The 14,901-nt window shown below is 40.4% G+C and overlaps 1 protein-coding gene across 1 annotated transcript in view; it reads left to right on the top strand.

Moving 5' to 3' along the window:
* CFAP54 (cilia and flagella associated protein 54) overlaps positions 1-14,901 on the top strand; it is a 533,435-nt gene that overhangs the window by 427,848 nt on the left and 90,686 nt on the right. The window contains exons 54-56 of the mRNA XM_040344233.1: positions 708-840; positions 3,538-3,695; positions 14,190-14,363. Of these exons, the coding sequence (XP_040200167.1) occupies positions 708-840; positions 3,538-3,695; positions 14,190-14,363 (465 nt within the window). The remainder of the gene's footprint in view (positions 1-707; positions 841-3,537; positions 3,696-14,189; positions 14,364-14,901) is intronic.

The following is a 14,901-nucleotide window of genomic DNA, read 5'->3' as shown; positions in this document are numbered from 1 at the left end:
TTTGCCGAGAAACTCGGTCGTGTGTACGAGGCCTAACATGTTTGTTATTTTAAAATAAAATGTCTTTACAACCGCTTTAAGTATAGTTGGGATTTGACTGGAATTATACTTTATGCTAGACAACCGTACAAACATTTGAATGGGGCCATTTTATTTTTTTCTCTTATTACTATGTTTTATTTTATGATTGTACTGTTCTGTGTTCTCTTAAAAATAACTGTTCATGTTTTATTAAGCACAGTGGCATAGGGTTTAGGACTTCTGTTTTGCAGCACTAGGGTCCTCAGTTCAAATCTGAACCAGGGCAATATCTATGGAGTCCACATTGTGTGGGTTTCATCTAGGTACAGTACTTTGGTTTCCCCCACAAAGACATGTAGTCTAAATTGCTCCCATAATGTATTTGTATGCATGTGAGGTAGGGGCCTTGGATTGTAAGCTTCTTTAAGCTTCCTGAGGGCAGGAAATGATGTGAATATACAATAATGTATAAATACCTGTAATAAATAAATTACAACTAATTTTGCCAGGGTTATGGAAACCAGCACAACTGTGTATAATATACTATTTTATATATATATATATATATATATATATATATATATATATATATATAAAATATATATTTATATATATAAACCCTTTCTTTTGGATTTTATGTAAAATATTCTATGTGTAAAAATCTATTTTCTTTCAATCCTTTTCAGACCATTAACCAAGCTGTCATCCAGCCTGATGTTTCAGAAGCCAGGGAGCGCCTTAACATGCACCTGTGGCTGCACTGTCGACTTTCTCTTGTCAGAGCCCTTGTAAAGCAGATACAGGGCATAGCAATAAAAGGTATGAAACTATGTTACTGATTACAGCAGTTAACTGTCTCATATTCAGGTTCTTTTTAAACAGAAAGCTTTTCAGCAGCTATATTAATTCTACAATTATATTATCTGTTTATAGTTTAGCCTGGCATCTTAGAGAAGGCATCATACCTACCAAGCAAGGTCTTTTTTAGCTATAGACAAGAAATGTCTTCTTTTGTAGGGTTCACTGTCAGTTCTAGAGTAAGCAGTGTTCGAAAAAACACAGGTTCCTATAGAACTGGGATATGCAATTAGCGGACCTCCAGCTGTTGTAGAACTACAAGTCCCATGAGGCATAGCAAGACTCTGACAGCCACAAGCATGACACCCAAAGGCAGAGGCATGATGGGAATTGTAGTTTTGCAACATATGGAGGTCCGCTAATTGCATATCCCTGCTATAAAACATGTTTACATATGCATTTTTGTGCCTCTGCTTTTTTTGGAAAGGGTCAGGGACTTTTTTAAACTTAATACAGTGCTTTTTTTTGCTTTTTTAGACTTCAATAGAGAAGCTACAGAAAAGCATGTGTGCTTTTACTGTGATTTTGCCGCAATTTTGCTTTTTTTAATCTGCCCAACAACAAATCCCCCCCCCCCGCCCAAAAAAGCACAAAAACATGCAAATTGCAACAAAATATGTCGTAAAAACACAAAAAAGCAAAAAGCACTGCAGAAATGCTCAAAAGCAAACTGCATAGGTGTGTATGGAGTCTTATGCCCCGTACACACGACCAGTTTTCCCGTCGGAAAAACTGCAATGAGAGCTTTTTGCTGGGAATCCAAACCGTGTGTATGCTCGGAAAACTGCCGTGAAAAAAAGAGAGCAGGGATCTCTTTTTTCACGTCCGGAAAAAAAATTCTCGCCGGAAAACCGTTCGTCTGTTTGCTTTTCCGACGGGTTAAAAAAAACCACGCATGCTTGGAAACAATTCGATGCATGCTCGGAAGCATAGAATTTTGGCTCGTCGTAGTCTTTTACGTCACCGCGTTCTTGGCAGTCAAAAGTTTACCAGACTTTTGTGTGACAGTGTGTATGCAAGGCAGGCTTGGGAGGAATTCAGTTGGGAAAACCATTGTTTTTTTTTCCGATGGGAAAACCGCTCGTGTGTACGTGGCATTAGGCTCCATTCACACCTGATTGCAGGTGGAATCACCGCAATTCCGCCGGCGATTTCAAGTTGCTACAAAACACGGGACGCATTTGCGATGCTACTACTTCTTAATGGCGCCCCATTCACACTGCTATTTTGCCATAATTGTCCCGCGGTAAATTGCGCTGCAATCGCAACGTGAGAATCAAAGCAATATGAGCTTCTTTTGGGCAACAGCGTTGCGATTGCAGCACGATTTACCAAGCAACAGTAGTGTAAAAATTGCAGCGTGATTGGGGTGCCATTAGAAGTAATGGCATCGCAAATGTGTCCCACGTTTTGCAGCAATTTGAAATCGTCGACAGGATTGCGGCAATTCCGCCTGCAATCAGGTGTGAATGGAGCATTAGGGAAACAAGGTAAGGCTGCATTCACATCTCATCGTTTTGAATCATAGACATATTTGCCACAATTCTGCCCGCAATTTCAAAGTGCCAAGGTGTGAAAAGAAATCGCAGAAAGCGCATTTGAGATGACATTCATTTGAATGCCACCTAAAATTGTGGTGCGATAAATCGTGACAACCTGCATCGCGTGAAGCATGTCGCCGCAAAAAGTAGCTGCTGGACTCTCATTTTGTCATTCACCCCTTGGCACTTTGAAATTGTGGGCAGAATTGCGGCAAATCTGCCCACGATTCAAAACGCTGAGATGTGAATGCAGCCTAAAAGAAGAAATGAACAGAATGAGAAAACTTCCTTCTGAAATTGTAACTGACTTGTGAGCAGTACAAAAAAAAGGTTGATTGTAGACATGGCAAAGGTCATGACAGTAAATTTTGGGGATTGGGGTTGATTTACTAAAACCGGAGAGTGCAAAATCTGGTGCAGCTGTGCATGGGAGCCAATCGGCTTCTAACTTTAGTTTGTTCAATTAAGCTTTGACAATAAAACCGGGAAGCTGATTGGTTTCTATGCAGAACTGCACCAGATTTTGCACTCTCTAGCTTTTATAAATCAATCCCAGTGTGCGAACTGTTATAAATATCTCCTTCTAGGATATGAAACGCATGTCAAACAATGCTAGCTCTGAATGCAGAAGACAACATTTCTTTATTTTCTTTCCTTCTCATAATCTTTCCTTTTTTATTATTATCTTTCTGGAAACAAATTCTCCAGAGCTTACATAAGATGCAGTGGCAGATGTTCCCATTTCTTTCTCTTTCTGATTGCACACATGATCTATTTTAGGTTCTTACTTTCTAAGTATACCTTGCTGTGACAAGCCTACTAGAGAGTAGGACATTTTGTACATGCGCTACAATTAGTAATGTGTAATGGGGAACTGCACCTTCATTACACAGGAGTATTCTTTTTTACTTGTGCAACTGGATTGCTGGCTGCCTTTTCCTGACTGCTTATTTGCTGAATGATCAGATTTAACCTCCTCTCTCCTCTTCTATGCTTGACAGTTCTGTGCCATTAATGTTACACTTTACTGACAGTATCCGAGTGTACTGACAGATGTATTGTTTTCAAAACAAGATTGCTGTTATGGGAAAATAACATTTTTATTCATCTGTTCTAGACCAGGACATGCTTGATAGCTCAGCTCTAATAACTGAGGGCATTGTAGAGTCGGAAACACTCCATGACTATGAGATGCAGGCTCAGTTCATGCTACAAGCAGCTTTCCTTGATATTCAAGAGAGGCATCCCAAACAAGGTGTTCAGCTGCTCCTACAGGTACACGCGCTAATACTGTAAACCTATTATTATATTATTTATAAAAAAACTAGCATGTACTGTACTATTACTGAATTTCATTAGTATGTTTAGTATAACTAAATGCAAAAATTTCTTTTTGAAGTTTTGGGTACAGTGGCGGTGGATTAGAAACCCTATTTTTATTGCTGCCTGCGCCCCTGTTTTGGAGATTCACCCTATCTATTTGGGCTGGTTTCCGTTATCACAGACAGTAAAAGAAAATCCTACGTTTTGGGTTGTCACCAGAACAGGAATAGAGGGGACATCTTCCTATGGGGGGACTAGTTCTGAAGGCCCTGTTGAAGGAAGTGGAGGGATTTCCCCTGTTTTGGCTATGGGACAGGAGGTAAGGAAATATCTCCCCAAAGGGGTGAAAAGACCAAGCTGTCGCAGACAACTCTCGATCCAAGCTACAGAACAGTAGCCAGTGGAACCGGCTTCTGACTTCGACCTGTGTCACAATTGATTCCCCCCCCCCCCCCCGTGTGTTCCAAACTGTTTAAGGGACATCGGGGTGGCAGGAATGGGTTAAAGTGTTTTTTACCCTAAAAAAAAATAGATCCTGTTCCACTAAAGCCCCTTGTTTCACCTGAAATACCTGGCTGATCCTGCCTGGTTCTGCCCTCCCCTTTGCAAACTGACCACGGTCTATAATGGCTGCTGAGCCCTGACACCGTGGTCAGTTTACATGCCTCCGTCATCCGCAGCTCCCCTGTCCTCCTCCTCCCTCCCCTCCCTGCCTGTCAGCTCGTGACAGTGCCACTCATGCTGCTATGAAACTATCATACTATTATGCCATCCCCTCTGTTAAACAAGAACATGTGTCGCACAGTATGTGCTTTATAAAAAAGATGCATATTTCTGTCTGATTTCAGAGCGTCTCTCAGTGCTCACGTGACACCTTGGTGTCATGAATCTGCAGTATGTGAAAGATATGTGATAGCGCTGCTTGAGGCTAATAACTAATGGGTGTCTGAATGCTAATAATACCAGAAAAATTTATAAAGTGTCATTGACAATAAATAAAGTGCTAAACAGTGCCAAGTCATCAATATATGTTAATATTTCATATAAATTCTTAGAAAGTTCATAGTTGAAAATATTAAAATATTTAAAAAGGTCTTTTTGTAAACAGTGCACACCACACTTCGCTGTGAAAGACGTGCCTCACAGCAAATTCCAATCTGTGACTTGTGCTTTCTTCACCAGGTGCAATAGAAGCTAACCTCCTTTTTACACCCTATAAAGTTGATGGCTAGGATTCCCAGCTTTATGGAGGAAAGGGCTGCCTCAAGGTTGCAACTAAGTGCCAGCTATGGTGCCAACTATGTTCCTATAGTTGGAAAACTCTGTTTAGTGTTAGGGAACACATTTAAGTGTCTTAATAGCTTTTAATTAAAAATCAGTTATATGAAACTAAAACCTCTGTTTATAACCAGAGTAGATGAAATATATTGGTTAGTTTTATTTTTTGCTGACGCTTAAAGGGGTTGTAAAGGAAAAAAGTAAAGGAAAAACATTTTTCATAATAAGCATCCTTTACCTGCAGACATTCCTCTTTTCACTTCCTCATTGTTCGTTTTTGCTCAGAAATTGCTCTATTTCTTCTCTGTTCTGTTTACTTCCTGCTTGTCTGATTGTAACTCACCACAGTGAAGGGAGGCTTTACTGCATTGGTCAGTGACATGCTCGCCCCCTCCTGGAAACTACATCTGTGTGGCAGGACGCTCTCTACATGTTAGAGACTTCAAGGAGGTGTGAATTACTGGGTGTGCCGCAATGCATACTGGGAAATTAAGTTCTTACATGAACGAGCGCCACAAACCAGGAAGTGAATGAGAGAGCAGAAACTAGAACGTCGGAGGTGATATAGATGAAGAAATTTAATAGGTATTTACTAGTTTTTTAACAGAATCATTACACTATTCTGTCTGTCTACCTTGCAGACATTAATTTTAGCCCAAACATTTTTTCCTTTACAACTCCTTTAAAGTATGCTAGGGACCCCTTTTGTACTGTTTTATATATTGCCCTGCTCAAGTGCACCCTTCCCTGTGTGCTAGTTTCAGACCAATCAGATCAGCAGTTATCTTAGCTTTTTTGGGCCTGTTCTGTGTTTAGGATAATGTGTCTCCCCACACATATTCACAGTTTTATTAGGTATCTTGAGATTTAATAAACCAAATCCTCAATTAATCCTTAATTGTTTTTTAAATTCTCTCTTTTTATTGTATAAACAAGTGTACGCAAATATATATGATACTAATCGCATTCCTTTATCTAAACTCTAAACATTTATTTCCCCCTTTGCACAAACCCTCCCCAATGCAACCCACTCAAAAACAAAACAAAAAAAACACAGAAGGATGTTCTCTCTCTTCCTCTCCTCCCCCAATCTCTCTCCACTTCCATCAATTGCTCCAACCTCCAGATTCTCTAAATTCCAACCATTTCCCCCATATAGTCCTGTATATCTCCAATGAATTCTCTTCTATATGAATAGTTTCTTCTATGGCTCTTATCATTTCAACCCTTGCAACCCACTCCTTCATGCTCGGAACTTTGAGTCCTTCAAAAACCCTGGATCAAACATTTAGGAGGAATGGGACTAGGGTATTCCTGTGTTGAGGGACTGTTTTCCTCGTATCATGAAATAAACAACCCCAAGGGCCCTTCTGAATCCGTTCTGTAATTTGGTAAGTTGCTGCCAAGATTCCTTCCCAATAGGGTTGAATCCTTGCGCATTCCCACCACAGGTGCGCAAAGGTCCCCGGGGCATCACAACCCCTCCAACAGGTTGGGGGTCCCTCTGTCCCGATCCAATGTGCACTCTGGGGGGGGGGGGTCACATATCATTTTGCTAGGAGTTTATAGCACATTTCCACTGTCTTTACATCCCCTGTGGAAAAACAGGCTATTCTCAAGATTTTCCTTCTATGTTCCTCGTCTCTAAGCGGGCCTATCTCCTCTTCCCATTTTCCCAGATATGGAGGGAATTCAGGTTCTGTTTCCTTAATTAGAATTCTATAGATTTTGGATATACTTTTATTTAAGCCAAGGGGGGAGCAGAATAATTTCTCTATAAACCTCATGTGTTTCTTTCCCCGTAGTGGTTGTGCAAAGTGCTGTAGTTTGTGTAAATCTCCATTTATCCAATGGCTTGTTTCCACATTTATGTGTAATTTCTGCATAAGTGTATATCCTGTTACCTTCCATCACATCTTGTAATAATAGTTCGTCTTTTTTTGCCCATCTAGTACAGTATATATGTTCCTACTTCCCTGGCTTAAAGTAATTTGTGCCCAGTATAGATAATAATGGTGATCTATGTTCCCAGCGGTGCAACCTTCCTAGGCTATCCCAAATATTAAAAGTATTTCTTGTTAGTGGGTTTGTGCTAGTGTGTAAATCCCGGTACTGCCATGGTATACAGACCATGTTTCCCAGATCAGCCTGCCTTACTTTGTGATATCTCCATATTTACCCAGCTTCTCCCCTCTTTATTATGAATCCACTCTACCATCCTTTTTGCTTTTGCCAGTGTTGCATATGCAATTCTGGGACATTTATGTGCCCAGACATATTTTAGTATGACCTTAGTTTCCTGAAATATTCCTGGGGTACTGTTATTGGGATCATTTGAAAGATGTAAACCATCCTTAGTAGGATATTCATTTTTAGGGCGTTAATTCTTCCTATCCATGACAGGGGCTTATTAAACATAGTCCCCAATGATGCAGTCAGTTTTATTCCCAGGTACCCCAGTCCCTCCTTACACCATACAAAGGGGAATTTAGGTTGGATCACACGCTGCTGCTCCTCCCCTGGGATAGTGATTTTCAAGATCTCAGATTTGGACATATTGGCCCGGATTCACATACATCGGCGCATATTTATGCGGGCGTAGCGTATCTAATATATGCTACGCCGACGCAGCGCACAGATGCAAGCACTGGATTCACAAAGCACTCGCTCTTAAAGATACACTGGGTTTCCTCGACGTAAGCCAGCATAGGTGAAAGTGGGCGTGAGCCATGCTAATGAGGCATGACCCCATGCAAATGATGGATTGAGCGTCATAAAGATACGAATAACGTATGGCGCATGCGCCGTCCTGTGGACACATCCCAGTTCGCATGCGCAGAATCATGTCGGAACTACTCCCTAAGATACGACGGATCACTACGACGTGAACGTAACCTACGCCCAGCTCTATTCACGTACTACGTAAACGACAAAAGATACGACGGCTTGTGTTCCCTGGTCCATACCTTTGCATGAGTTGCGCCTCCTATATGGGGAATAACTTTACGCCGGACGTAAGACTTACGCAAACCGTGTATATTATGCGCCGGGCGCAACTACGTTCGTGAATCGGCGTATCTCCCTCATCTCCCTCATCTCCCTCATCTCCCTCATCTCCCTCATCTCCCTCATCTCCCTCATCTCCCTCATCTCCCTCATCTCCCTCATCTCCCTCATCTCCCTCATCTCCCTCATCTCCCTCATCTGCATATGTGCATAGAAAATCTATGGGAGCGGCAAATGCACCCAGCGTAAATATGCACCCACAATACGACGGCGTAGGAAAGTTACGTCGGTCGGATGAAGCCTATTTTCAGGCGTATCTCAGTTTATGGACAAGGCGCATACTTACACTGGAGATACGTCGGCGTAAGTGCTTTGTGAATCCGGGCCATTTATTTTAAAGTTGGTCAATCTTCCGTATCTTTAACTCAACTAGTATGATTGGAATTGTTATTCTTGGGTTAGAGACATAAAAAAATCGTCATATGCAGCTTATTTATTATCCTTAATTGTTTTTAAGTGTTTGTTATGAAACAGTTTATGACTTACAACACATAGAAATATGTATTGCAGAGCAAAAATACAATAATATCCTCATATAATATTTGCTCTTTTGCTGTTTTTGTTCACATCACAATGTAGCTTGTTCTCTAAAAGTAACACTTTCTATAAGCATTAAGGTTTCACATCTGTCATTAATCTTTAGTTTAAGATGCTGTATTCAAGCTCATGGCATACAGATCAGGCCATAGATGAGCAATGGTAACAACACATCATTTATATTTTGAAAATCACTGTGACTTTATCCTGTCAGTAGTAAAAAGTTTAGCTGGAATAGGATTCATTAAAATAGAAATAGATTGTTATATATTTTTGTGTATATGTGCTACTTTACCATCCTGCAAATGTATGAAATATAGTAAATAATCAATCTGTAGATGACATTTTGGAGGGTGATAATGAAGATTAATGAAACGTTTCTTCGCAGGCTCGGAGTAGCTGTGCATTGCACTGTACTATCAAAAACATCAGCTACACATATCGTTATCCAGCATATGCTCCGTACATCTGCATCTGCAATATACCTGTATATATCTATATATTAAACATGGAATACATGCATGTGACGAGATATATATATATATACACAGTATATACAAAGTATAAAAAAATGCATACTTGTCTTTACCATCTGCTCAGGTCTACTTATGAGTTTAAGTAAGACATGGAATTCTAAATATTGTAGTCCGAATATTGAAACCCTGATGTTGATTATATCGCAGGCAAATTATTTAACCATTTGACCTCCAGAAGCTTTACCCCTTTCATGACCAGGCCATTTTCTGCGATACGGCACTGCACTACTTTAACCACTTAAGGACCGGGCCTATTTTTCAGACTTTGTGTTTACAAGTTAAAATAATATTTGTTTTGCTAGAAAATTGCTTAGAACACCAAACATTATATATATTTTTTTCTAACACCCTAGAGAATAAAATGGAAGTTGTTTCAAAACTTTCTGTCACACCGTATTTGCGCAGTGGTCTTACAAGCGCACTTTTTTGGGGGGGAAAAAATACACTTTTTTAAATTAAAAAATAAGACAACAATAAAGTTAGCCCAATTTTTTTTTATATTGTGAAACATAATGTTACGCCGAGTAAATTGATATGCAACATGTCACGCTTCAAAATTGTGCCCCCTCGTGGAATTGGAACAAACTTTGACCCTTAAAAATCTCCATAGGCAACGTTAAAAATTTTCACAGGTTACCAGTTTTGAGTTACAGAGGAGGTCTAGGACTAGAATTATTGCTCTCGCTCTAATGAATGTGGCGATACCTCACAGTTTTCATTTGCGAGCGCTAATCATGTATCCATTCGCTTCTGCGCGCGAGCTTGGTGTAATAGAAAAAAGGCATGACAGGACCTCTTAAATATGAGATCTGGGCTCTAAAAGTCCTCAGGTCTCATATTTACATGAAATGCAGTAAAAAAATAGCATTGAGTGGAAGCAACGTTTGATGTCCCTCCCACCTTTCAATGCTATGGAGCCGAGCGAGGGCCATTTTCCCCTCACTCGGCATCCAGGCAGTGAGGGGAGTGGACGCTATGATCTCTGCCACTACCGACAGCTCCAAAAGTGATCTCGCTGTGAATCTGCACAGAGACCACTTTCACCTTATAGAGAAACGCACACTGTTCCTGAAAATAACGAGGTTATGGCAGCTAGCTGCTGCCATAACAACAGTATTTAGCATCAAAGTACCGATGTATGGGTGCGGCTGTTTGTGTGAAGTGGTTAACTGACAATTGCATGGACAGGCAATGCTGTACCTAAGTTAAATTTGTGTTTTTTTCCCACAAATAGAGCTTTCTTTTGGTGGAATTTAATCACTGCTGCATTTTTATTCTTTGCGTTATAAAAAAAAAACAACATATCCAATAAATTGTGTGCTGCTTTTACAAAGGGACACATAATTCATCACTTCCCCCCCTGTCAGAACGGTGCTCTGCCTTGTTTACATAGGCAGAGCTCCATTCTGTGGCCCGGATTCAGATACATTTTTCGTTTCTATCGGCGGGCGTAGCGTATCTCAGATACACTACGCTGCCGTAACATAGGGCGCAAGTTCCGTATTCAGAAAGAATTTGCGCGTGTTTTATTTAAATTACTTGTGACCCCACGTAAATGACGTTTCTTACGAACGGCGCATGCGCCGTCCGTGAACGTTTCCAAGTGCGCATGCTCCAAATTACGCCGCAAACTGTCAATGCTTTCGACGTGAATGTAACTTACGTACAGCCCTATTCGCGAACGACTTACGTAAACAACGTAAAATACGACGCTGTTCGTTTGTTTCCGACGTCCATACCTAACATGACTTACCCCTGCTTTATGAGGGGTTACTTTACGCTGGAAAAAGCCTTACGTAAACGACGTAAAAAAATTCGTCGGGCGGACGTACGTTTCTTAATCGGTGTATCTACCTAATTTGCATATTTAATGCGAAAATCTACGGAAGCGCCACCTAGCGGCCAGTGTAAATATGCAGCCTAAGATACGGCGGTGTAAGAGACTTACGCCGGCCATATCTTAGTAAAATTCTGACGTATCTTGCTTTCTGAATACAGAAAGAAGATACGCCGGCGCTTCGTAGAACTTACGCTGCGTATCAATAGATACGCCGAAGTAAAGGCTATCTGAATCCGGGCGTGTTTCTCTACCCTGATGATCTATGGGTGCCATCAAACATCCATTGCCCGACACCCGCAGATAGACTTCTGAGTAATCATAGCAGAAGCGGCCAGCTGGAGGCACGTGTGTAACCCTGCCCCTAGGCAGAAAAGCAGGTTTATATACGTGATTCTGCACAGAACGACTGCCCTGTAGCAGTATATCTGCTATAAGGTGGTCCTTAAGTGGTTAATAAAAACTTTCACATATGGTATAGAGCCAGCAGTGAGACAGGCCTTATGTGTATATGGGGCGTTCTGTAGAGTTTAAAGGTAGTGCATGCATTCACTAGGCCTAGCCATAAGAATCTGACATTTTCATGGTAGGTTATGTATTAAACAGAGGCTTTGGAGTTTGGTAGTTGCAAAGAGCCCAGATATGTTTCCCTATATGATTTGGCACAATACTCTGCACCTGCAGCATTTATGCCTGTCAATACTCTGGGTGAATCTACATTTCAACAAGAACATCAGCCTATGTTTCCCTTTTGCTTCATATGCTATGAAATAGTGTTTGCAGAGGTTGGGCAAATGGACAAAGAAAACAGTGTAAACTGTAATCTTTGTCTGCATCACTTTTATAATTTTTTCAGAATATGTAGCAATTGTAACTTCAATGCAGAAACATCAAAATACCTGTAATCTTATGTTGTTGGAGGCCTGTTTGAATGTGGGGAAAAAAATCATTTTGCATTCACACATGACCACAGATATGCTAAGTTAAGAAAAGAAACACAGTGTCCCAGTTTCACAAATAATGAAACACCAAAACCCACAACTAGAAAGAGAGATACAGTAATCCTTGAAAAAAGTTTTATATATGGAAAACTTGATTAGCATTGACTTTGATATAAGTATCTTATTTTCACACTAAAGAAAAGAGAACTATGCAGTCTTTGTTTATGCTGTGTATTATATTGCATGATTAATAGATAATCCTGTTCTCTTGCTAATGCTAGGCAGATGTTTATTAATTATTTTTGTGAATCCAAACGTTAAAGGCAAAGTTCACTTTTTTTTTTTACAAATTCCAGCTCCCCTATATACCAATATAGGATTATTGTACTACTTTTGCAAAAACAAAACAGCTTTCCATTTATTCTACCCATGGTTACCTCATTCACTCACTTCTTTTGCAAAATAAAACAGCTTTCCATTTATTCTACACAGGCTTACCTCACTCTCTTCATGGATATTTAAAAACCCTGCTCCATTACTTACTTCCTGAACAGTCATGACACAGGAAGGAGTTGACCAGCTGAGGGTAGATGATGCAGAGTGTGTGCTAATGAGATCAGGTGGTCAACTTCCTGTGTCATGACCTAAAGTCTGTTCAGGAAGTAAGACAGAAGTAATGGAGCAGGGTTTTTAAACATCCATAAAGTGAGTGAGGTAAGCTAGGGTGACCAGACAGCCCGGTTTCTGGGGACAGTCCCTGGATTGAGGACACTGTCCCCGGACCAAGTGTGTCCCCGGTTTTGTCCCTGGATTGGATTTAAACAGGAGGTGGGGCAATTTCAAAGACAGTCAGCGCGGAATAAAAAAAAATTCTGAATTGCACACCCCTGCTCTGCCGCTCCTACTAGCTTAGGGGGGTGTATTTGTTTCCATTATCTGTGCCCCTTTCTGATGATCATGTGCTGGTCGGAGCGGATGGAATATTTCTTCAGTTTCGGGCACATGCCCATTCGGCTCCGCTCGCATGTTCTTCTGCCTTGGCTCAAGTCCCAGCCAACCGCCTGCCTATCTCATTGCCTTCCCTGCCAGAGTAATCTTCCTCTGCTCTCCACACAATAGTAGCCGGGACCAAGAGAGTAATGCCGCATACACACCATCACTTTATGTGATGAAAAAAAACGACATTTTCTGTGAAGTAAAAAACGACGTTTTTGAAACTTCAATTTTCAAAGACGAAGTTGCCTACACACCATTGTTTTTCTCACAATGTTCTAGCAAAGCGAGGTTACGTTCACCACGTTTTTCCATTGAAGCTCGCTTCATAAGTAGCTTCTGGGCATGCGCGGGTGTAAAAACGTCTTTTTAAACGACGTTTTTTGCTACACACGGTCAATTTCTGTGAAGTAAAAAACGACGTTTTGAAAAACGACACATAAAATTGAAGCATGCTTCAATTTTTTTTGGTCGTTTTTTTACAAGACATAAAACGACGTTTTCCCCCACACACGGTCATTTAAAGTGACGTTTTTAAAAACGTCGTTTTTTTTCATCACATAAAGTGATGGTGTGTACGGGGCATTAGACTTTGCAGGCTGTGAGGCAGGCGGCGGCGGCAACGGGCAGAGAGTCGCTGATTGCTGCCATTACTAGTAAAAAAAAAAAATAAATATCTCCCTGGATTTCATTTACAAAATCTGGTCACCTTAAGGTAAGCATGTGTAGAATAAATGGAAAGCTGTCTTATTTTTGCAAAATAAGTACATTAATGCTATATTGGTACTTAGGGGAGCTGGAATTTAGAAAAAAAAAGTGAACAAAGGTGTCTGCCCAGATAAATCATACATTGCATCAATAACTAATTTAATCAATTGGCATATTTTCTCTTACCTACAGTATGTGCATTGAACTTTCTTTTTTGGTGTGGTATCTGAGCAATATTTCAGTCATTTTTATTGCATTTAACAATATTATTTAAATATTTCCATATTTTGGTAAACCATATTCATCTTGCAAATTTTGTATATATATTTTTTTTTTTCATTTTTTTGTTTGGACAAATGGGTTTGCCCCACCAACGCAGGTCAAGTGGCAGTAAGTTAATACCTATAACACTGAACTATACTAAAAGGATGATTGCTTATTGCTTTTCTGTGTATGGATGTTCATAGGTTTATCATCATGTACACTATAAATAGCACAAGTTCATTATATGGATGTCCTAAACATAAAACCTGTTTATCTATTTGAACAGAGTATAATTCACTTGCTGCAAGAAAAGCGGTTCATTTCTCCCATGGCACAGATAACCCTTGCTCAGAGTTTGATTCTTTCAGCTGACTTAATAGAAAATAATGAGGATCAGCAATTGGTTTGGTCAAAGCAGTTAAACATTTTCACTTCAGTCCACAAACTCACCAACAAACAAGTAAGTGTATTAGTGTGATGCTCCTGGTCTTATAAACGTTCAACAGACTCTCTGAAAAAAAAGCTAGTTTCTGAATGTGCCTTAATACAGTATCAAATTAAAATTTAGAAGGAAGATGTGACTCATCTCGGATACCCCAGCTGGGCCCCTCCACCAGACCGGTGTCTCCTGTTCTGCAAACGCACCCACAGCCAGCAGATTCACCATAACCAGCCCTTAATGCCCCAATCATGAGGCAAACCACACAGGTGTTGAGGGTTAAGCATGCAGAGCATAAAACTGTTTATTAGGTCCAAAACATACACTTTTAAATACAGTTAGGGACACTCCCCTTAACCTTGTCATAGAGGGGGGTAGGGGACAAGGAAGAACAAATGGACACTCAACACTTGTATATTCAAACAGAAACTACAGTTAAAACATACCAAGGAATTATGATAAGCAGGCAGCGCCTCCCTACACATTGCCCGCTGGGATGTGTCTCCACACCTTTTGTCTATGTGCAATGACCTAACATAATTAAACACAATAACAAGAA

The sequence above is a fragment of the Rana temporaria genome, chromosome 3 (genome assembly GCF_905171775.1).
Source record: "Rana temporaria chromosome 3, aRanTem1.1, whole genome shotgun sequence".
In the NCBI taxonomy this organism is placed as follows: domain Eukaryota; kingdom Metazoa; phylum Chordata; class Amphibia; order Anura; family Ranidae; genus Rana; species Rana temporaria.
The sequence above is the reverse complement of the archived record's forward strand: the minus strand, read 5'-3'. Positions and strand labels throughout refer to the sequence as shown.